This window comes from Calonectris borealis, chromosome 14 (genome assembly GCF_964195595.1).
Source record: "Calonectris borealis chromosome 14, bCalBor7.hap1.2, whole genome shotgun sequence".
NCBI classification, from domain to species: Eukaryota; Metazoa; Chordata; class Aves; order Procellariiformes; family Procellariidae; genus Calonectris; species Calonectris borealis.
The window spans coordinates 16,056,106-16,080,651 of record NC_134325.1 but is presented as its reverse complement, the minus strand read 5'-3'; the positions used below and the strand labels follow the sequence as shown (position 1 = coordinate 16,080,651).

General features: G+C 40.3%; 1 protein-coding gene across 1 annotated transcript in view; it reads left to right on the top strand.

Annotated features, from left to right (window-relative positions):
- The first annotated feature begins 446 nt into the window (after positions 1–446).
- The window catches only part of SLC17A6 (solute carrier family 17 member 6), a 34,466-nt gene continuing 10,366 nt past the window's right edge, over positions 447–24,546 (top strand). The window contains exons 1-6 of the mRNA XM_075162794.1: positions 447–1,238; positions 4,087–4,339; positions 5,447–5,565; positions 22,205–22,319; positions 24,157–24,244; positions 24,346–24,432. Of these exons, the coding sequence (XP_075018895.1) occupies positions 1,153–1,238; positions 4,087–4,339; positions 5,447–5,565; positions 22,205–22,319; positions 24,157–24,244; positions 24,346–24,432 (748 nt within the window). The 5' untranslated portion in view covers positions 447–1,152. The remainder of the gene's footprint in view (positions 1,239–4,086; positions 4,340–5,446; positions 5,566–22,204; positions 22,320–24,156; positions 24,245–24,345; positions 24,433–24,546) is intronic.

Below are 24,546 nucleotides of genomic sequence, written 5' to 3'. Positions count from 1 at the left end.
TATGAAAATATTAAATGCTTAAGAGAAAGCAGTCGCTAATGGATGCCTAATATAATATAAAATGAGCTGTGCGAGTAAACATGGATGTAGAGATAAATATACCTTTAGAATAGATGTTATCTATTTATAGCAAGAGCAGTATTATTTGCAGTTATGCCCTGTTTCCCCAGAAGTGCGACTGACTGCACGAAGGCCATGTCCTTTCTCCACACGGACAGTACAAATGGATCAGCGACACTCGCCCCGACGTGCGGCAAACCCCGCGACCTCCAGCTGGCCCCGAAGAGGGGGGCGACGATGGGGCCCCAGGAGGCCCCGCTTGCGCGGCGCCGTTCCCCGCGGACGCGGGCGAGAGGCGAGGGCGCGGCTCCCCGTGGGCTGCGGAGCGCGGCCCGCCCCCGCGGCGCGGAGCGGGCGCGGCGCTGTCCGCGGTGCTGAAGGGGCGCGGCGCTGTCCGCGGTGCTGAAGGGGCGAGGCGCACTGAGGGTGCCGCTCGCCGCCGCCGCCGCCTCGGGGCGCGACCTGCGCGGCCGCGCTGGGAGCAGCGCTGCGCGGGTGGGCGGGCGGGGGCAGCGCGGACACGCCGGGGCTGCTCGCCGTCCCAGGGACTTAGCCGGCGGCTCCGGGGCGCGGGGTGCTTGGCAGCTGTCTGCCTAGGGCGGCGAATCGCACCCCTCCCCCTCCAGCTCTACAGCCGGGGACACCGCCAGAGCCAAACCGAGATTGCTCTGAAACGCTCCCGCAAAGGGATCTCCGTCCCCTCCCAGCCGGGCATGGCACTGCCTCCACCCGCCACCACTGAACCCTGCAAGGCCGAGGAGACTTTCTGACCGTGCCTGGCAACTCCGCGCTGCCGGGAAACCCGGGGGCTGCCTGCAGCGCTCTCAGACTCCCCGCTCGCCGCCGCACACAGGCGCGCTCCCTCGCCCTCGCCTCTCCCCCCCCCGGCTCCGCACGCCGTCTCTCCCTCTCCCTCTCTCTCACACACACACACGCGCGCACGCTTTCTCTCACTCTCCCTTTACCCGGAGGTGCACTGATAGCCATTTAATGAGGGGGAAAAGTTAAGAGATTAAACCAATATGAACCATCGTTGCTCGTAGCAGTGCCCTATCCAGAGCAGAGCAGAATCCAGCGAGCATCTCTGCAGGAATGGAGTCGGTAAAACAAAGGATTTTGACCCCTGGCAAGGAGGGATTGAAGAATTTTGCTGGAAAATCGCTCGGTCAACTCTACAGGTAAGCCTGAGATCTCTTACAGGATTCTACTTCCTAGAAATAACTGGAAGACTTTCTTAACCGCCAGCTGCTGAAGGAGGTTGAATGCTTTGGGGAGGTTAGTGGTGGAGGGGCTGGGAGCTGTTGAGATACTGCTGATATAATCTGGATCCTGGAAACTAGTGCTGAAGCTTCTCAATATGGCACCCTCGTAACTTCTCTATCTGATTCGTAGATGGTGTCAGTAAATATGTAGCGAAAGATTACCCCATCTTTCTCCCACAAAACCAGGATCCCATGTTGAAATCATAATCAGGAGAGAGCAGCTCCCTGTATTTTTGTTCTGTGTTAATTTTGCAATGCAGTCACAGGATCTTTCCCCCTGCCCTTACCAATCATTAAAAAATAATAATAATAATCTTTCTTGGTTTCGATTAGTCTTGTCCCTTGTGTAATTCGTCGTCAGAGGAAGATAAACATGGAGATGTATAAATAATTGATATCCGAACGATTTTTTTTTCTCCTGAAGCTGAAACATATAGAGGGATGTGTTTAATTATTTATCCGTCTGCCTTGAGAAGCATCCACTTGTCTTATAAGTAATACACAACTGCAATTGCTAAACTCAAAAGCATCACTCAACAGTATGTTTCCGTGTGTACAGAACATTTCTACCGTCTTCGAGCCCTGTACACACAAACAAACAATCCCAAATTCTCGCATACCCAAAAAGTGTATGCACTAAAGTTGACACATCGTGCTCCATCCAATCTGGCGACTTTAGTGACCTCCAGGACGTTTGAGAATAGTCTGTGAAATTCCAATGTATTTTCGATTGTCCCCTCTGCTAGAAACTACCCCGAAGATTTTTTTTCGAATTACAGATTAAAGGTAACTGCGGATTTATCTGCCTAGAGTAGGTCACGTAAAAGTCTTTTTTCCATACCTATGCGGCAGTGTTGGGCACAGGCACAAGGCAGTTCCACAGCATGAGTCACAACTTCTGCTGCCATTTTCAGGGAAGGGGACATATCAGTGAAGTGATAAAGACAAAATTAAGATTTCTATTTTAGTAGGAAGGGTACAATTTTGAAAAGCCAAAAGCAAAACCAAAGCCATCAACAAGGCAGTGAATATCCTACAGTTTTTGGTCATATTTAAGTGACTTTCAATTGTCAGAAAAAGAAATATTGATAATCCAGAATAGCTGCTTAAAATATGATTAGGGAAATAAGCCTCTTTCTCGCCCTAGAAGACTCTACAACATACAAATAAAACGATCATGACTACTGCTTTTTATATAGTCACACAGTGAATAATGGAGAAACGGTGTTTGTATTTTCCAGTAAAACTCCATTTGAACTCCCCCCTTGATTAACAAGTGCGCGATTTACTAATCTTTTTCAACGCAAGGGACTGAACTATTTTGTTTCCGATTCTTAGAAATAAAACAGTTTTCCTGTGCCTCATACCTCAGTGTCTTCCCGAAGACAAGAAGCCCATTCAGGAGAAGACAATTTTATATCTTTCTTGATTCGTACGAACGAATAAAACCACGGTTTTTTATTTTATTCACAACTTTAAGACATTTCTTAATGCTGCGGTCTTTAAGCATGGAAATAATTCCCCCAGCAAAGAAAAATCGGGAGGATTTCAACTGAGTAACTATTGAAAACACGGAGAACCTTTTGAGCCTTATTCTGCTAATTGTTACTGCCCCATTAGCCGGATGAGTTAACCTCAAAGAGATGCTCCTCCGAGGAGAATTTCTGACGTGAGAAAACACTCCTAGAGCAGGGGTGAGGGCAGCGGTAGGAGAGTCCAGAGTGTCGGGAAATGGTCACATATTCGCTCCTCAAGACGATGGAGCTAGGATGGAAGCGGTTAGTTTTTCTGTCTTTTAAATATCTCAGTGACTGCAAGAGAAAATTAAGAGATTCAGCATGGGACGCTTCTTCGATAAACCCGATCTTTCTTACTACCGACACGGCATTTTTAAAGCTTTTCCAGCAAAGAAGAAATAAAACGAAATGTTCTAAGTCCCTTTTCGTGGATGGCAGGGGTGGGTTTTTTTGGTATTCTTCTGTTGATTCGAAACAGCTGCAAATAACCATTCCCCTTCAGATTCCTGCACATTTTTCTAGGAGATAGGGGTCTCATGTAAAAACAAGGGAGTGGGGGCAATGAGATCGAGCTTAAAGCCGATCTGGTAAGGTTAAACGTGCTAAGCGTTCACACGCTCTCAACGTGTAGCTGAGCAGATGCGATCTTTTGAAAAGACTTCTCCGGAGATGCCAGTTCTCTAAAGACGGTCATGTTTTCTTCCACTGCATGTGACAGCCATTTTGCAAACTAAAATAAGTAGCAATATGCCCCCCCCCCCCCCCGTTAATATTTCTTTTGTTCCCAGACCTGAAGCAAGATGCACACCAAGATTACCCCCCTCGGTGTTTCTCATACAGCAAGAGAGGGAATAAAACCTTCTCCAAAAGACTGTTTCGGTTTCCATACTACGCCTCTTGGGCTACCCAACATGGCGCCTCTGCAGTGGTTACAGATGATTTCTTCTTAATGCGTCCTACATATTTAAGCAGAAGTCTTTAATGATAGATGAGCAATTCTCAGCTAGAGCTCCTCCCTGGGCTCCTGCGGCGGGGTGGCGGGGGGAGTTGGGGATGACTAATCGTGACTCCCACAGGTCATTGCTAAAGAACAGCTGAAGGTGAATGGAAAACAAGGAATAAATCCTCAAATCAATCCAAGTCGAGCCAAAGGGGCGGGGGGAGTGGTGAACTTAAGCCTTCAGCTACCCGAAGTGGCTGTGCGTTCAGGCGGCCAGGGCTTGACTTTCCCTTCTTGTGTCGGGCAGAGTCCTAGAGAAGAGGCAGAAGCCCGGGGACACCATCGAGCTGACGGAAGATGGAAAGCCCATGGAAATGCCCGAGAAGAAAGCCCCGCTGTGCGACTGTACCTGCTTCGGGCTGCCCCGGAGGTACATCATTGCCATCATGAGTGGACTGGGATTCTGCATTTCCTTCGGGATCCGATGTAATTTGGGAGTGGCCATCGTGGACATGGTCAATAACAGCACCATACACCGAGGAGGAAAAATTATTAAAGAGGTGGGAACCCTTCCCTCGTAAATCCCATGTCCTCCCAGTACAACTCCCAGGTCAAGCACTTTAGCGCAGGCGAGACGGGCTCTGGCGGTTTCGCGGCATTTCCCCCCGCTTCAGCCCGCGATGCTCCCCGGCCCGGGGCGGGCGGCCCCCTCGCACTGCCCGGCCCCGCCGCCGCCCTTTGTAGGACGGAAACCCCGTTCTTAAAGGAGACACAATTTCTACCGATTATTCCTATTTTTCCTTTTCGGTTCCCAGCCCCATTTTCGGTACTAATTTGCGGGCACTTTTTTTTTCTTTTTCCTTTTGCACACAACCTTGAAAAACGCAGATATCTCGTAAAATAAATGTAGGGGATGGGGGAAGGAGGGCGTCGAATACGCGACTGCCAGCGGATGCGCCGCGCTGTGACGGAGCCGGGGAGGTTGTGCAGGAATGTTTGAAAACACAAGGGTGAAAGAATTTGCTTTGATAAAAGGCGTTAAATGATAACACCCGTTTTAAAGCGAGTTATAGCGCAGTGAGAAAGAGGTGAATGCTAAATACAGATGAGTGTTAAATATACAAGTCCGGAGACAAACAAACCCCTATGGCTTGCTCCTTGCACAGCCAAGAGGTGGGTGCTTACAGCCACGGTCGTGCGGGCAGGGAGGGCGGGCGACGCCTCCGCCCCCCCCACCACGCAGGGCTGTATTTGCAAGCCCAGGAGAGACGGCCCCGAGGCGGTGCAGCAGCAGCCGGGTGGTCCCGCGGGACCCAGCCGCTCTCCGGGGTCTGCGCTGCCCCGGCCCCGCGGAGCCTGCCCCGGCCGAGGGCACACGGGGCTCCGGTCACTCGTGAGCGACAGAGGCACGGACGGTGCTGGTTTTATTGCTATTATCGAATTTGTTTTGCTGCTTATTTATGTGGCGGGCGGCTGGAGTATTTGCTGTGGTGGGCCAAGGCAGAGCGAGCAGCTTTGTGCCCCGGCCGCCAAGTGCCACCGCCGGCGCTGGAAACCCCCCTCGATTGCCCGGTATGAAGTTACTGCGGGTGAATGCCTTAATCTGGCACGATTACAGCCTTCCTCTTCTCTTTCTCTCCTTCTCTCCCGGTCCCTTGCACTGGAAGAAAGCGAAGTTTAATTGGGATCCTGAAACAGTTGGCATGATCCACGGCTCTTTTTTCTGGGGATACATAATCACCCAAATCCCCGGCGGGTATATCTCGTCCCGGCTGGCAGCTAACAGGTAACGACGGCCTAAATAGCCCCTGGGTCCTGTACGAGTCCGAGCGGGAGGCGGCCGGGGAGCGCGGGGCGGCGGGGGGAGCGCCTCCGGCCGCAGCCGCTGAGCCCCCCGCAGCCAGGGGCTCCCCTGCAGCCGCCCGTCCCCGCTCCAAAGGCAGTCGCGTTGAAAAAGGAAGGAACACTTGCATGGAACCTGGAAACGCGGGTGTGATGATGCATTGGTCACCTATCTTCGAACTACCTTCTGGTTTTGCGGGGGATATCTCGTGTTGGCTTCTTTTTCCTTTAAAAAGTCATTAAAGGAGGCTGTGGCAATGACATTCAAACAACCCGTAATCAGAGGCAAATTCAAAGATCCATTATTTCATCAAAGCTTGAGAGATTTTTTTTCCATGATTGAATGAAAGAATTTTATGATTTTTGTTTTAATGAAAAGGAAAGCCATCAGCAGGAATTTTCCATTAGCGCACAAATGAATTTAGAATGGTCGAAAAACATGTTTCAATGAGACTTCCACAATGAAAAGAAAGTGCAGATGGTGCGGGGACTTAAGGACTCGTTTCTATGGTGTCTGGCAATTTTTCAAGCACCCAGGGTGCGATTCTACCTGTTAATTAGGTCCACTGAGTATTCAAGACACATGAGGCTTTCACATCCATGCTTAATGCCATAGGCTCATCGTTTGCAGAAGTAGCGAAGGTCCTAGTGCCACTCTTCAAAACAATGACAAACTAAGAGCAAATGGATACTAAAATCAGCAATATATACCTTTAACTCTTCTCAGGAGTGTGCAACATCAAAGGTAGGCCTGGATAGGCAGAGAGGCTTTGCCTGGTGTGCAAGCTTACTTGTGTTTGTTTGAGAAAGAGGGGGAGGAGGGGGGGGGGCTACAGCAAAAATGCTCTCTCCACGGTAAATACCTTTTAGACAGAGACCTACATTAAAAATAATGAGTATTTACTAATGGATAGATGCTCTGTAACTGAGATAACCCTAATATCCCTCCTTTTAAAGCAAATAAACCAAAATACAACATTTATTAAACTGGGGTATCCATTGCCTGTCTGTTTATGAGTGCCATCTTTCTGATAATGATTCAGAAATATAAAAGGCTATTTCAAATAACAATTAACAGCCAGTTAAAGGGTTCTTTTCCTTTTTTTTCTCCTTCGGGCATTTTTGCATCTTTACACAGTCTGTAACTCCTCAGGATTAATTGGAGTTTTGCTTGAGTAAAGACTGCAGAATTTGACTCAGAGAATCAAAAATCTGCCTTCATTCACCAGAGCAACATCAGTAAAGTCATTTGAATCAATCCAGATTTAAAGTGGTTCAACTACAGAGGTTTTCAAGACAATGGCAGACACATTCCCAGGAAAACTCAGTAGTAGAAACACACAACCTGGCATATGTGAATCAAATTTTCCTCCTCTTCACAAACATTTACATTTACAACAGTAAATGAAGACTAGTTCCAGTTATTAACCTGGGTGTATTTTAACTGAGCAATTTTCACAGAGTAGTGGTTAGTTATTACTGTTGTGGAAGCCTCTGAGACAACTCCAAAACCAGGCAAATGACTATGTAAATCATAGATTTAATTAAGGAACTAACTACGACATACATGCGAGTAATTGCAAATAGTAAAATATGGATAGTGGCTGTGATTTATATTTAGTTTGTAGATAAAAATGGCAGGGAATAGAGTGCTGGGTGGTTAGATGTAGTGGTTGGAATAACAGGGTGTTGAGGAGGTGAAAACACAAGTTAGTTCCTGAATGCTACAAAGTGATTTTGACATCTAGACATTCAACTTGAAATGAACAGGATGACTGTAGGGTAAAGCGGCACCCAAAATAGGGGGCAAGCATTGATGTCCACACCCTTTCCAAGAAACTGCATGAGAAAAAGTCAGACAAGTGAGTACTCAGGCCTAAAGGCCTACGGCACCCACAGAATATGAGCTACTATAAAAGTCTCTGCTGATTTATAAGTCTCGTGCTACAGCCACAACTGGTCCCTTCACAATGTGGTGGATGACAGCCAAATAACTTTTTTTTTTTACAAACCTCACTGAATATCTTTGTGGCATCAATGGTTTCCTTTGCATTCAGAGCAAGTCTGAATGTATACAGAAAAACGAAGTTCAGATGTGCTCTACCTAAAAAATGATAGACTCTAGAATAGCATCACCAGATTCAAGCTGATCTGTGAGAAACTCAGTCTTGAGCTCAAGAAAAAGGAAGATTTTCAAGACATTCATTCCCTTGAAGGAAAGGGGATAATGATTACATGGAAAAGATAGCATGAATGAAAAACTGACTCCAAGTTGCTAAGAGGAAGGAAATTGGGAGGACGGTTAAGGTGTGCTTTGTGAGCTTAATTTGTTATTGGCAAGGAGTCGCTGAGTGTACGGCACTGAGTTTGCTTAACATGAAGATTCAGTCTAGCAACCAATTATAGAGATTGGGTTGTCATAATTCAAAAGTTTCACTAAGGTATAACATACAGAAGAAATGACCTTCCTATGGTATCAAGAAAACCTTTCTACTCACAATGCATTAATTTCAAGCTGGGCTGAAACCCTTTATTTTGATTCTGCCCCTGTTTTAAAATGCTTACTGCCAGTCAAGAATTAGCAACTCTGAGCTCTGAACTCTCTAATATATTTTCTTCAACTGAGTCTGTCAAAGGGCAGCATTTTACTGAGATCTCTTGCTAATTGTAGAACTCAAGGCTGCTGCTGCATAGTTATTCTGTTCTGCCTTGACCCACTGCTCTTATCCTGCATAGCTCCCCCTTACTTCTGACAGATCAGATTTAGTAATTTACAGGTTTAAAAGTAGTAAATGGAGTTTCTCAGGAATTAGCACTTGATAGCTTGGGTCTCAATTTATCTCATATTGCATCACTGGGAATTTTCTGTTATAGAGTATTTTCAGCCCAACACTAAGAAAAATGCTTTATTTAAAAGAGGTGTATTTATGCTGCTGTAGTACCAACAAGGTCAAACAAAACCGTGTTTGAAAATTCCAGAGAACATTCAGAAACAACACACCTCCCGAGCACTTACCTCTCAGGTGGTCAATAGAAGTTGGACTAGTATGTTACAAAGGTCAGTGCTCCTGAACACTTTCAACCTCTGTTGACTTCCGTAGGAAAGGAGAACCTTCAGTACATTGCAAGACAACATAATTTTTCAAAACATGGATTGGGCCTCAGATGCCCCCTCATTTGCAATCAGTGAAGCTTTAAACTTGCATCCCTTGAGTAGTGTCTGAAAATAGAAGAGGATTCCCTTTTGCTGCAAGGCTAGAGACCTCTTCTCCCAGAGGAGGATCCGCCTCTAGAAGATGCTGGTATGAAACCACTATGCAACCGGTCACAGGAGACTGGAGGAACAAAGGAAGCACAATGCGGAATCCCATGGGTAGGGTTTATTACAGCTATACCTTTTCTCAGGGTTAAGCTCTCAATGAACAATGAACAATTAACCTTGCCATCGATTAAGCGTGACATGATGATAGCAGAGAGTATTGGACAGGCTCTAGTAGTTTAGAGAAGGCATCTTGTCACATGGACATCCAAGTTTGCAACTAATGTAGGTTACTTCTTCTATTTGAACATACATAGAGGTTTACACTAAAAAAAGCACCCTTCTTCCCAGGCTGCAGTACACCGGGAGTAGAATTCATGGTCTTCGCAGAGATGTTTACATAATTATTTTTATTGAGAGAAAATCGGCTATGATTCAGAGCTTTTGAGACTGTAGGAGCAAGAATAGGTAAGCAGATTCCAGACACAAATCCATAATAATATAAATGTTTATTGGTTACAATCCTTTCTGATTAGTAATAGCAAAGCTTTCTCCCCAAAAAGTGAATAAACAGTGAGACTTTTTTTTTTAGATTGTTGGGGATTAAATGCTTTGTTTTTCACTAAATCACAGTGGATTTTGACTAGTGTGAGCAGGATTTTCAGGAGGAAGGAACTGAGTTGCTTTTGCATTGTTTAAAAGTGTTTTTCCTTGAAAACTACAAGAAAACATGAAAATTCAAGTGTGGTGCCCTAATATCACGTATCCACACTATTTAATCAGCTGAGCCATTACTCATAATGGCCGTTAATGCCATTTGAAAGCATGTAAAATCTCATTTGAATGCTTTTAAACTACAGGTTTTAATGTCAGCATTACAGAGGCTCCCACCAGAGGGGTTGTCATTATATGATTACGATGCGATGTGAACAGAAAGGGTATGAAATGCTGACAGTCCTCCAACCCCGCCTAGTCTTAATTTCTACTTAGTCCATGAAAAGAAATTTGGCTAGGGCTAATCAGAATTCATCTTATCTTTACAAATTTTAAAAAACAATCAATATTCTCAGTGACTGAAATCTTATTAAAAGAAATAAAAAGGTTGGTGTTTCTTCAACTCTATCATCCAAAATTTATTTAAATGGAATGCATTTAAACATCAATGGCCAAGATATTTAAATGTTTTGGAACAATGCAACGAATGCAATATTCTGATATGAAATTCAGAAATTTCATTTAATAATTACATTCTTTTGTAGTATCTTAACAACTGTATTATAAACAGATTTTGCTGTTCTGATGCTTTGAAAACAGCAAACTGGAAACTGGTGCAGTTTTTGTTGACTTTGAGCTCCTCCAGGAAGATTTATATTGTTTAACTAAGTGAGTGAGTTAACAAGCACTTCAGACTCAGGTGTATTGTGTCATTCCCAGAATATGCATATCTCTGCCTGTCTACTGTATAGGGACGCCTGGTCACTGGGGGTATTTGCCCAGGTCATCACGTGGTGTGATGAAAGCCCTTCTTTTGTGTTTTGCACAACCGAGTGAGTGCCTGCACCCGGACTAGTGATGTTTATCACACTGGGATACTGATGATTAACTGGCTAGTGTTTATGAACCTTTCAAAGATTTAGATACCATTATGATACTGCTAAATAGTCCTTAAACAAGATCTACTGTAATCCTCACATTTCATCAGCCATTTTGAGAATATGTATAAATGTTGATAAACTTGTGGGTACAAAAAGGACCAGACAATCAGATGATATATTAAATACCATTTGGTAATCTGGGTTCTGTTCAATATATATGACACTCAAGTGCAAAGTAACATCTGGGAGTAGGGAACCACCCTGGAAAGCAGTCACAGTAAGTGGGATCTTAAGCCACGCTGGATTAGAAACCCATCATGAACTTCCAACATGATGCTCTAATAAGGAAGTCGATGTGATCCTGGGATATTTATTTTTCTGTATTTAGTGCAGTGAGTGTGTTTAGGTCAATGACACTGACCTTGGATTGTTGTGGGTAATTTGGGTACATGCATATTAATATGAGTGTCAAAAAATTAGAGATTGATTTTGAGATATTTAATTACTTAAAAGACGATAGTATATAATGTCACATAGTGAAAGAAAGAGCAGGATATCAGTATATAAAAAGAATACTAGGAGGTAATCTGACTACAAAGTATGCATGTAACTCCACTGGAAAAAATTGCTGGGTATAAATGTATGCTTTAGACCCATGGAAAGATATAAGAAGAATCAGTAAATGACAGCCATATAAATGAAAAAAGCACAAATATTAACAATAATGCCTAGCCACCACTGGTCCAAACAGAGAATATATGCTAGATTCTTTTTCTTTGGATGTTAAATTCCTATATTGGAAGCTATATTTTAGCTATTATAAAATGTTTTCAGTACAGGGATAATTAAGTAAAGCATAAGGGATAATCAAGTGAAACATAAGGGTTAATGCCATAGTGAATGTCAGGCTAGTTGGCCCTAAAACTAAGCATTTGTTTTGTTTTTAATCTAGAAATATAATAATTTTATTTAAATTAATATTTCCTATTCCACATTCATGCTATTGCAAGGCTGCAGCTGTCTGTGAATAAACTACCTGCTGTGCTGTCACACATATATGGAAAGGCGTGAAACCGTACTGGTTTTTACCACATTATCTCAGGATAATTTAAATATCGTTATATTTTAACTTCTGATACAGTCTTTAAAAAGTCTTTAAAAAACATGCTGGAAATCTATAATAAACCCCCTTGCCCTATCAAAAGCATTACCAAAGTGCTGTGGCAGTATTTTCTCACTGATTTCCTAAGTGAGCAGTTTAAATACTTACTGTAAGTCAGGAAAGATTCTCTGAAATTAATGGGTCATTGTTAGATTACACAGGATAGGGAATTAATTCCCAAGTTTGCAGTTATATATTTAAAATCGAAATGCAGGTTTTGACTGTATGTGCCAAGCACTTTTTTTTAGTAAAACAAAGCTGAGTGACATTTTTAGCTCATTTGTGTATACTCAAGCGTTAGAACTTTCTTACACAAAGAAATACAAAGGGCAGAATAGAATGACAATTTTTAAAAAATTAAAGTAACCTTATAATTCTATGATAATGACATATATTTCCCATTATCTGTTAAACCGCAAATCCCGGCACTGTTCTCATTAAGAATCATCACTGCATAACTATACTAAATTTCTCTACAATGCAATCATCTCTCATCTATGTTGAACTCTTCATCATTGTCACATTCTAACCTGAATGAAAATATATAAATCAACCTTTCACTTCAAACTCATCTTTGTTTTTAAAGTGCCATTCATCTCCTGTTATTAAGGGCTAAATCCTTCTTCCCAGCAAGTAATCCGATAGGATTATTTGCATGAATAAACTGAATGATATTTCAGACAACTGTGTGTCAGTGCATCTCATCTCAGAGTCCCAAAGATTTTCACTGAAACTGTGTCATTCGTGTGTCAGTGAAATCAGAATATTTCTCCCTAACTCAGCCTTAATGACAACAAGCATAAAAAACATAAGGTAAAGTATTGGTTTAGAAATAAAAGTACAAAGATCTCCTAGAACTGTACATCTTTACATTTTTCTCTTCTAAAAAGAGACATTATTCACTCCTCTTTAGCAGGTAGACATATCATGTGTTTTTCTGATTTGCAAACAATCTGTAATTCACAGCATGACCAGGTGATTTGTGGATGGTTAGACAACAGCCACCTCCTGAACTTCTGAAGACATAAGCTGACCTTGCACTGTAAGAGAGAACCCCTGAAGTTGTACTTGCCAACCCCACCTTTCACGTTCAGTTCAAAATCAGATTAAACGGGGCTCCGACCCCAGGCACTGATGTTGGGTTTGTCTGTTTCCAGGCAAAGAAGCCAATATTGCATAAAAAAACCAAGACTATTTTGTCACCCTACTGCATTGCAGGGTCTTTTAACCACTAGTCACTGCAAGAAGGGAACTGGGGAAACACCTACGGGTGGCTGGTACCGCTGCTCCCTCTGCCATATGGCTCAGAGTCCTTCCATTTTTCTGTCATGAATGATGAAGCTGTTTTCACAATTTAATGATGCAACAAGGGATTTGGATGGGGGTTTTGGTTGATAAAAGGGGGCCTCAGATGTGTGACAAAAATTAATAATGTATCCAAGCCCTTATTATACTAGATTAGATGGCGGGAGGTCGGCTTTTACATATTAATGCTTCATGAAGGGCTTATAATAGGATTTAGTATGAAGGGCACACAGACACACATCCCCCTCCTCCCTTGTACACATATGAATGAAAATAACCTGTTTTATCACATTTTGTAAAAGTCAAATAAAGCTGCTATACTATGGCTTCTGGCCACAGACTATTATTAAAGAGGATTGGTTTTAAGCAATTCTCTCATGAAGCACGTTCAACCCAAGTCTGGCACTTGGGAATAAGTGTTCTTCTCTAATGTCAAAGGTAGCTTATTCTGTTTTGCTAGGCAGCTGAGTTCGTCAACCACTCTAATATTCATGGCATAATCCCAGCTTTGTTAGCCCTATGCCATTTTATGCAAATTAAAGGACCGGTTCAGAAAAAAACACTACATTCTGTCTATCATTTATGAAGCCATGAACTGTCAGGGTGAGCATTTCATAGGAATATGTCTACAGTAGAGGGGTCAACAGAGTCATCAGGAAATTAGCCCATAATAGAGAAAAATCAGAATGATGGTGTATGTTGCAGAATAGCTAGACAGTGTCTCCCCATACTGGGTTCGTTTTCACTCAGTCCATTTCAAATAACGTTTATCAACGTAAACATAAATATAAATGTCCCAAGAAGGGTAATCAGCATGATTACAGACTGAAAAGACTAGAGTAAGAGAAATATTATCAGTATTTAGGTTACAAAGGAGATGAACAAGTGACATGATAGGTGCATACTTAATAAACATCAGTATAGGTAATGTAAATATTCCAAATGAGTGGCTACTCACAATTCGCAGTCAAGGAGGTAACGATTGATGCACAGGAGAATAGCTGAAAAAATGCAAAAAATTGTCACACGATATTACCGAGAAAAAATAATCTTTTCGGAAGTCAGTAAGAGCACTATTTATATTTACATAAATTGGAAACAAGTAAATAATCATTAATGGTGTTAAATTTTTAGCTCCCAAGCAACCATCAAGCAAGAACATTGTAGGCTAAAGCATTATTTTCTCTGTTGCTGTCCTGTATAACTCTCAGTTGACAAATGTGGACTTTTGGAACTATTTGGGTATAAAATGGCAGCAATCCTCAAGATATTAAATGCAGAGAACTACATTTACTCTTGACGAATTATTTTAGGACTAAATACAAAAATCTCAGATTTTGGCCCTGCTTGTTCAGATATAACTAACAAGAGTAGGATTATGTCTGAAATTTGGACTTATTTTTGCATTCCATCCTCCACTGGTCCAAATCCTTTGAAATCAGTATCTGTAGAAAATTTGCATAAAATTATACCAGATGCTTTCAAACCAAGCTGATAAAGAAATTTATTATTTATTAGGATTATATCATCTAGATCTGTCAATACTGTCAAATAACTTTGCTCCCAGTTCTCTCCCAGGTCCCGAGCCTCCATGAATCCTTACTGCATGTATGATACCTCATAACCAGGGTCCCTTTCAGAGGGGAAAAGACTAATCCTCTCTGAAATAAAACCCACGTATGCTTATGACATATGCTTAGTTAATTCCAGGCACTTTATCCAACAGGTGCCCTTAATCACCTCTACCTGCTTTGATACTTCACCCCAATACAATATGTGCACAGGATTTCATGCAACAAAATGCTGTTTAGGTTGGTTGCATAAAAACATTAATGTCACAGTCACTTTGCTCTGAAGGAATCTGCATTTGCTCTGAGCAGTCCAGATACAACCAGCTGTAACACGTGGCCCATATGTCAGGAAACACTCCACAAAGCAGTACAGATGTAGCTTTTGAGTCCAACACATAGCAGTTATCCTCCCAACCAGCTCCACAAAACATTTTAATGGTTTCTTTGATAAGTGTATTATATATGTCTAAATCAACAGAGACAGTTGAATCACAGCCTAAGCGCTGGAACTTGGTAAGGTAATTTGAATGAGATGGTCTTGGTTTGAAACACGATCTAGCAGATTACATATTTAAAGAGCAAGACATCCCAAAGCTAATGAGCTAGAAGAAATGAGTCAGTGTTTTATCTAGACATATATGGATATAATGAGCTGTAAAACGAAACCACAGGTTTGAGAGATTCCCCAGCTGAATTCAAACAGGAAAGACAGAGGGTTGGTAGGGTGATCAAATGAATGAAGAATAAAGAAGACGAGGTGAAGTGGGCCTGGCTTGCTTCGCCATGCAAAAGAAAGAAGACAGGATTGCTATTGGGGTGAACTGCAGAGTTTGAAACCGCTAAAATAAAACAGCATGGGTATAAGATATCTACCAGATTCAGGAAGTAACAAGCTGGAAAGGCCTCCAAAATAAGTAGGGCAAATGCTAATTACTTCTGAGATGGAACCTGATCTGCTAATGAAAGAATGATGTAATGCACTTGCTGGTAAGAGCAATGATCAGAATTTAATGACCCAGGAGTCTTTTACATTCAGCATCAATTGCAATGATGCTGTGATCCAACAGTGCCCAAGTTCTTCATAAAATACACACTGACATATCAAAAATAGGTCTGTGAACAGGCAATGGAAGGTGCAGCCTGAAAACTATTTAGGGTCTTGGTTTGATCTGTATGAGTCAGTGGCATTAGTGGGGCTTGGAGAAGGCAGAAGGCTAAAGGGACTTCGTGTTACTGATACGCATTGACTTAGTCTCTGCATGGCATTTCACTCTGGTGCTTTATCCAGTCCTTGTATGGTCCGTTTTGCTAAAAGACTTGTGAATATTTTGGAATTTATTTTTTTTCAAAGCTGGCAGATCAAACCACAGCAAATTCAGGTCGTCAAAATGTTCACGTTCTGTATCAAAGTCTTAGAAGGCCCTTATCACACCTGTTATGGGTAGAGACACACTTTGTAAGAAGGGAAGTGTTAACTGGCAGCTAAACCCCAAAATTTCTATATATCCAGTCACTGCACAACTCAAAGTAAAAAATAAGTTAAAAAGGATGATCACAAATTGTCATTGCTAGCAACACTTGCAGAAGGAAGGATTCTGAAAAACTGCTGCATGCCTACAGGCATTCCAATTACCTCCTGTCCTGTTTCTCCCTAGACATTATGTTTTACTCAAAAAATTAAGCATTTAATCTAGCATTCAGACTTGCAGTTCCTCTCAGACAAGAAATTCTTTGGGTTGTATAAAAATAAAACATAATCAGTTCTATGTTGTATTGTAAGTGTTTTGCAGGAGGAGGTGTGTCAAAGATGAATGATAGTAGGTAGAGTCAGAATAAAAGATAATAAATTTTAGAAATCTTGAGCTGACAGAATAGTCTAAAAAGTCACTTTGTGCGATACATGTTCAGATGCTCAGAGCTGCTGCTGCTCTGGGACTCTCCTAAACAAGCACAGTTCAAAAAAGAACACCAAAAGATAGTCAAGACCCAGTTTATTTTTTATATATGTTTGATAAAATGAGTCTTTGTTCAACATATTTTATGTATTTTCTGTAAGGAAAAGGAATGGCAATAACCAGCTCACCAACTTGAATCCAAATAAATTTCATTTTTTTTAATGACAGCATTTTCATCTCATCTCATTCTCTTTAGTTGGGAAAACTTTGCAAGGAAAACTCATGTTTTCACTCCTCTTTAGTTTCCACCCTTACCTAACAGAGGACTCATCTAAGACTAGGGAAAATGTTTTATCTCTGTTTACAAACAAGTATTTGTTCAATACAGATACTTTACCTAATGAAAATAATGTCCTCTATAATATGGTCAGTATTACTGTAAAATTGTCAGGTGCAGAGGTTGTATGTCCCCGAAAAGAACATGGGCCACATTTTCCATAGGTTCCTGTTTACAGTCAGAATAAACCACCAATATTTTGATTTAATTTATTGTAGCAATGTGGAATGCTTTCACCCCCCCGCCCCCCCGCATGATTTCCTAGAAAACTAACAAAATAATCAAACTTTCCTATTCCATAGTTAGGTCTTCCATGAAATGATGATCAGTGGCTTTTTGGAGGTGAAAACTATTCAGTTACAGTCCTGAATGAATTTTCTATTGAAGCCATTGAAAACTTCTTTAAGTTATTATGAAGAGTGATGTGAAACCTTCTATGCCTTCATAGTTCTCAGTGTAAATCCATTAAAATATCTGAAATCTTGTTTTGTAGTTGTCAGTGACCAACACTTACTATTCTTTAATTATTTTGGATTTTGATGATACGGCATTCATAATTCATTGATACAGCATGTATTTAAGCATCTTAAACCTACAGTATTTTCTCTTTTAAATAAATATTAAAAAATGCTGTTTTGAACATACAGTGTTACTCTTTTTGATTTTTTTATTTTTTTTAAAGGATAGACTTTAGTTAAGGTGCTTCATATTCTTCAGAACAGACATATTATTTGGTTTCCATAACAGTTCCATTTTCACAAAGTTGGACCATTTATTCAGAGAATAAAGAGACATAGATAATTGTGGAATTTGTCAATTATATTAAAAATGACATAAATAGAAATACACGGGATTCAGACAGCTGAGGAATTGACTCCTCACCATACACATGTGAAAGGGATTTTAGCTTTATAGAGTCACTGTAGCAATTTTCACTCCCAGTCATTGGGGTAAAAGGATGCTTCCAACCAGGACCCCTTGCTTTCAGATATCATATGAGTAACCCAGTATGTCACCCATCTGGCATTCAGTATTTGGCATGCATCTGTGCTCCCACTGTTCTCAGCTCAGTTTTTGAGCTGGCACTTCTTCCAGCTGAGTAACAATATCTATAATGCACTTCCATGCAGAATGTTCATGTAATACGAATTGCCTGGAAAAGGTATATGAGAATAGTGGGGCTGCACAGATGCAGAGATTAGAAATCCAGAGGTGAAAATAAATACATTTCTTTCTCTTTAGTTTGTCCCCAAAGAGAAAAATGAGCCAATTGGCTTGAAACCCAAAAAGATTAATTCCCCCTGCAACCTCATTCCATTCTAAGCATTTTTCCTGAATTGTCAGAGTCATTTCCTTCCCCTGCTCCCATCCCAAACGTCTCTTAGTCAAATATGATTTTGCTATTATTACTACTTGTATTACAGGAGGACTAAGTCACAGCTCATGACCTTCATATAATGCCAATGTCAGTAAAACACTGAGGATCAATGTTAGATTCTGTCTTTTGGGACTAGAAATAGAAATAGATAAGCAAAGTATAATTCTTTGTTTCAGGGCTTATTCTGGTCACTTATAAGGACCAGGATTTACTTTTTTCCCCTCTCCTTGACATACTACTACTGTATTTATTCATTTGTCTTCTTCTGTATACGGTTATTTTTTTCTATACATAGTTACACAGTTGCTGATTCCGGGTCAGAAAGGAATTTTCCGCCAAGTCTAGGGACTGCTGAAGGCATGTCAGGGCATTTTAATTCCCTCCTAATGCCAGGGCTGAGAATGATGGCAATGTCATTGGCCTCTCCTGCTCTGGCATACTGTAGTTTTCCCAGAGTTTACTTTCAATCTGCTAAAGCTCTTCATTTGTGCCATGGCATTAAAATATGTTTTGTGGGGTTTGGAGTGTGCCCAGCATGAAATGGATGTTCAAGGATACCTCTGAATGAAAATTCAACAGCACAGCTACATGGAATTCCTAGGCTGGGCTCAACCCAAGGGGCATCATGCAGCAAGCCTTGGCTGACTCTGTAAGAGGCGTGAACTCTAGTGGTGTTTGTGCTTGAGGTATAAAGCCTTCTCCACAAGCCCATGCCGCTATAGAAGGCATGACCAAAGAAATGCACAACAGGGCATGGCAGCTTTAAGACTGCGTATCCTATAAGAGCCACACTGTTCAAGATGATATCGGAATATCAACAGGACAAACAGATAGATGTATTAAAAACGCAGTGGGGTGTGGGATAAGAATCAACACTCCTAAACGGGCTGAAAGTCTTATTTTAAACAGGGAACCACGTCTGCCTGAGAATGAACATAATCCATCTTCAGTTGCAATAAATACAACTATGGAACCCCACATACTGTCAATTTGCCATGGACACATAAGGATCTTAAAGAAAAACATGGTGTCTAACTCATGTTTGGAGTTGACATTGCAGCAAAATTGAGCAAACGAGAATTTTTTGAGAAGCAGAAATGAAACTAAAGAGCATAACAGATCATAAAATCACTAGCTTAATAAACATAACAAAAAGGTAAGCACAAAAAAAGAACAACACAATTTTGAGGTTTAGTGTGTGGGTCAGCAAAATGCCTTAGAAATGCCTTAGGAACAATCAGAATGTTCCATTTCCCAATTAAATATATTAGAATGTGAGCAGCATTCAAATATATTCAGGTTTATTGTAGCTGAAAAACATTCTTATTTGTGCTAAATCATAATAAATATAGTTAGCTGAGATATTTAAAACAATAAAACAGTAAGTTTGTACAAAACCCAGAACTATATCACAATACTCTGTTAGGAAGAAGAATTTAGTATTTATGGAGGTGAAATAAATATAACAAGACAAAAGAGCACAAAGGAGAAATACTGATTATATTTATGGATGTGCATTGAGAGATGCAAAGCAAATGTAGGAAGATGTATTTGCTCTTGACTAAGAGTTATAGAGGAAACTGACTCACTGAAATAGGCATGCACTAAATTCATGGTAGCGCTTTTAATATGTGGAAAAAGGATAAAAAAGCCATTTCTGACCAGAATCATAATTTAACTCTAATTTATTCTACCTTTAAGTCCATAGATTTTGGGGGAAAAATTGATCTGTTTTTGAGAAGGCTGTTCCAATAAAGCATAGCTCTGAGAGAGAATTGACTTACAAGTGACATTGTGGAATTATTTCATTGTTTTCATCTATGTAACTAAATATTCACTTGTACTTGTGTGCCTAAACAGAGGCAAGATTTTCATTTGGAAGATGCATGTTTCTGATCATTCCTTAAATTACATTTTCCTTTCTCTTCTAGAAGGAACAGACTCAAGGAAACAGCTTCTTTTTAGTGAACATGAGAACAAAGGCAATTCTGGGAAACACAGCTTTCAGTTGTGGCAAACAGAAGCTGATTTCAGATACAGAATTGAAAAACTGGAGTAAATTTCCTCGAAGAAACAGTTACATACCATAACAATTTTTCAAATCTTATCCTTAGAAAGAAATGGCATTTTTTAATATTCAGTCTTAGCATGATTTTAACAGCAATAGTGATTTAGAAAGAGTTGCCCTGGTTCACACTAGCTAAGAATCTGCTCCAGCAAGTCTATGCACAATCACAAATTTAAAATCATATTGCTGCATTAGGCAGTTAGCTAAATATCTATTCAGAAAAGAAACAGGAAAGGCTACAAACCAAGCAGTCCTTCCTGCTTACAAGCAAATGAGGATTTTCTTGACAAACCTTTAGAACAGTTACAGTCTATTGCTCTTCAAAAATTGCTAACAGGAACATCTAATTTTAAAAAGAATTTGTAAAAATCACAAGCAAAGCTCTTATGAGTCCCAAACTCTTCTTGTTAATAAATAAAGAAGAAAAGCAAATGAAAACCAAGACACCATTGTGGTTTATGTGAACATATGGGGGGTATTAAAATGTAAGGAAATGAACTGCACGTACTTTTGGAGTAGAAACTTGCACATAAAGAAACTAAGAGTAAAGACAGAATTCAGGCCAAGATAGTTCACACAGTGCAACACAACCACATGCACCAGTCAGTCCCAGTAAATGACTTGAACATGCTGCCAAACAAAGCCAGAAATGTTCTGCACAGCCAGCTAGATCTTGTTTAACACGAGATGGGGATCACAGGGAACACAATGAGGAGACCAGATTTAGAGCTATTTAACAAAGCTTCCTTACCATGCCAGGAAGCTTTTTCTCTGCTGCCCTTTAATATTTGTCAAATAGAAGTGGAGTATACTCAGTTTGCTATTTAAAGATTCGTATCCGGCTGTAATTCTAAATAGAGAATGTGAAACATAGATGTCTTTGGGAAGAATTTTCATCTTGAAACTTATCGCTGCTTCCTGCTTCTTTAGCCCAAGGTCTGTTTCTCACTAACTTATGGCACTGTACCAATTCCTGAAGAACATATGCTAAGGTTAAAGGTTTCTGTCAAATCAGTTCCACATCAGATACCGTGATGTCATGTGTTAAGACATCTCCAGGATTTATCTTAGCATTACATAGTTTTGTATAAAGAAAGCGGCCAGTCATTGCTACTGACTTCATCCCTTTGCATAGTTCCACTGAAAGGAAAATGGGGGGAAAAAAAGGATTATTTCCACAATAAAGGAATGAATGAGCATGAAAAAATGATATAATAATGCTGGAGAAAAGGCTTCCTCCTACAAGGGGCAGATATTAAGTGAATCAAATTAGAATTCAGTCAAAGCAGTGGAATTTTGAAAATGAATCATCGCTTCACACATTTATTTAGACCTTGTAATGTGCCGTATTTGAAGCAATTCCTAGGATGCTGTTGGAGTCAAAATCAGCAATATTCAATGAGTAGCCTCTCAAAAAACAGCAGAAAGAATGATCTGTTTTCTATGGATATGCGTTTCCACACTGATTAACTCTTGTGTCTAAGAAAGCCCCAACTGCGTTCGAAATTCTTCCTGCTGCTTTGGCATTTATAAAAGTGGATTATATTCTGCTTTATAAGTCGTGAATGCATGGTGCCACTTTCCTACAATTAAAGCACTAACGAATCTCTCTTTTACTTGGCCACCTGTTTTACCGAACCATTTGGAGACCTATTTTCCAATTTCTCTAGAGGGTGATGAATTCAGTCAGATTTGGTTGAAATAGACGTGAAAATTAAAGGAAAGAGTGGGGATTTATAGGGAGAGTAAGATCGATACCTGTGATTGCATAAGATGTATTTCCTTAGGAAATTATGCTAAATAGATGTATATGTCCATGGTTGGTCTCTTATCAGACAAGTTATTACACTAGATGGAAGTAGACCACTAATCCAGTCCAGCAGTTAGTATATCCCCTACATAAAGAACATATGTTTAAATACACCTATATTGATATGTGAGCATATGTGGAATAAGTAAATTGGAACAACACTGAAGTTACTTCCTGTCCTTTTTTTTTTTCCCCCTTTGCAGAGTATTTGGTGCTGCTATACTGCTGACATCCTCCCTCAACATGTTAATACCATCTGCAGCCAGAGTGCACTATGGGTGTGTCATCTTTGTTAGGATCTTGCAGGGCCTTGTAGAGGTATGGAAAAATTATAAAATAACCATTAAATGTGATAGATGCTTGTTAGCTTTTAATTAGCAATTGTAACTTTTCAGGGGAAAATAAAAATTACTTTCGGTTTATTACTGATTTTCAGTGTAATGGATATCAGCGTATGAATTACACCTATATGATTTTCCTTCATCTGTAAAATCACATACCAAAGTTTTCCCTTGCTGAGAAGTCAGTGAGATACGTACTTAACCCTGAAGTTTCACTGAAATCCTGTACTGCACAGGGCTTATACTGGTGCTATTCTCAAGAGTTATTTGCTGCCCAGCCTCACAGATTAAATCTATAATAAAGAATTAAGCTTCTATCACAGGCCCTGACCATGCTCTTGTTGATATGAATGAGAGATTTACCATGATTTAAGAGAGAAAAAAATTGAGCCTGCCTTCTAAATTTATTTGTTTGTTTGTTTCTTTACTGAAAGACAGATTTTTAAGCCTGTGGTCACTGGTTCTTTGTTCCTCAGGGCTACACACTTCTGTTGCGTGAGCTGATTTTAACTCATGCGCTTTATTGTCTAAAAAAACTCCAAAAGAGGGTGCAGCATGTGCCTGAAAGTTAGGTAACCGTCAATCAAGTTCTTAAAGTATACATGTATAAATATGGATCCATTCCTGAAAAATGATCTGCATGTACAGAGGTGTGCTTGCCTGCAAAGAGGAGAGGAACCGAAGCAAGTGGGTAATTACAAAATAAAATAGCTATTTTAGACCCACTCATTTCTGTGATACTGTTCAAAGGAATTGTGAACGCAAAACATCTCAAATAGGACCGTTTGAAGAAGGTTTACAATAAATCATGACAATCTTAAGATTATGTCTTTATATTCTTTTTAAAAGTTAACAAAAGACTGAAATGAACCTGAAATTGGTTATAGGATCTTCTTTTAAAACAGAAGAATGTATTCGACAACCTTTTTTGTATATTCAGACTGGTAACTTCAACATTTATGATAATCTCAACATTTGCCAAAAGTCATTAATTTTTTCTACTTCTTGCATAGGAAACAGAATATCAAATTAAGAGAAAAGTGACTCTATATAACTGTGCATACATCATAACTTTTAAGCATGAATTTTGTGAAAAAATAATGTATATTTCATACTAAATTTTCTAAAATTTCAACACTGCCAGATGCCATGATCTCTGTGTAGTTTTCCTATCATGAAGTTAAAGGCTGGTTTTGAAGAGAGACTTAAAAATAACTGGTTTAAAATCAAACCAACTAATATCAGCCAATTATTTTCTTTAAGTGCTCCAGAAGGTTTGTTAAAGACAAAGGTAGTGAAAAACTCTCTTAACACTATATTTTTAAGCTCTTATTGATCTTATTTTCTAGTTTTAGAGCAGTGGAACAGTAACCTGTATTTCCTAAATTATACTTTAAATGTTAGATCAAAAAATGTTAGAAGGCCACCAAACTTGAGGGTTGGAGAAATGAGCCCAGCATTAGAAAGACTCCAGAGGGTCTGCGTTTACATCCTTCCTTTGACTCTGGTACTTGTGCATTAAGAGTCTTTCTTCTCAATTCTTTGCGATTCTTTCCTGGAAGGGGGAGGGGGAGTAAAAGGAAATAATGTTTTATATCTGTTTCATAAGGCCTCTTTAATGACTTGGAGTGATACACAATTTCAACTTTAATAGTAATTGAAGTTTTTCTACAGCTGTGCTTAGACTTGACTATAGAAATGCAAAGCATTCTCAACATCTTGTTTGTAGCCATTAAAACAAAATAAATCATGCAAAGACAATGAACTGAGTGATTGATCAGCATTAGCTAACCTGTGGCACACCCATTCCCCAGGGGGTCACCTACCCTGCCTGCCACGGTATTTGGAGCAAGTGGGCCCCCCCATTAGAAAGAAGTAGGTTAGCAACCACTTCCTTTTGTGGTAAGTAACTTTCTATTTTTGTCTTTCTTTCATCTGTAACATAAAAGTATTTTGAGACTGAATTTTTCGCCTTTTTCATCCACACATGTCTTGTTTTGTAGGTTCCTATGCAGGAGCTGTTATTGCAATGCCTTTAGCTGGAATTCTAGTGCAATATACTGGGTGGTCTTCTGTGTTCTATGTGTATGGTATGCATTTTTGCTCATCTCACTCCAATATTGTATGACCTTACTCTACCCTTTCTAAAAATATAAAAGCTACTATTAAGAGGCCAAAAAAAAAGACATGGGTCCATAAAGCTA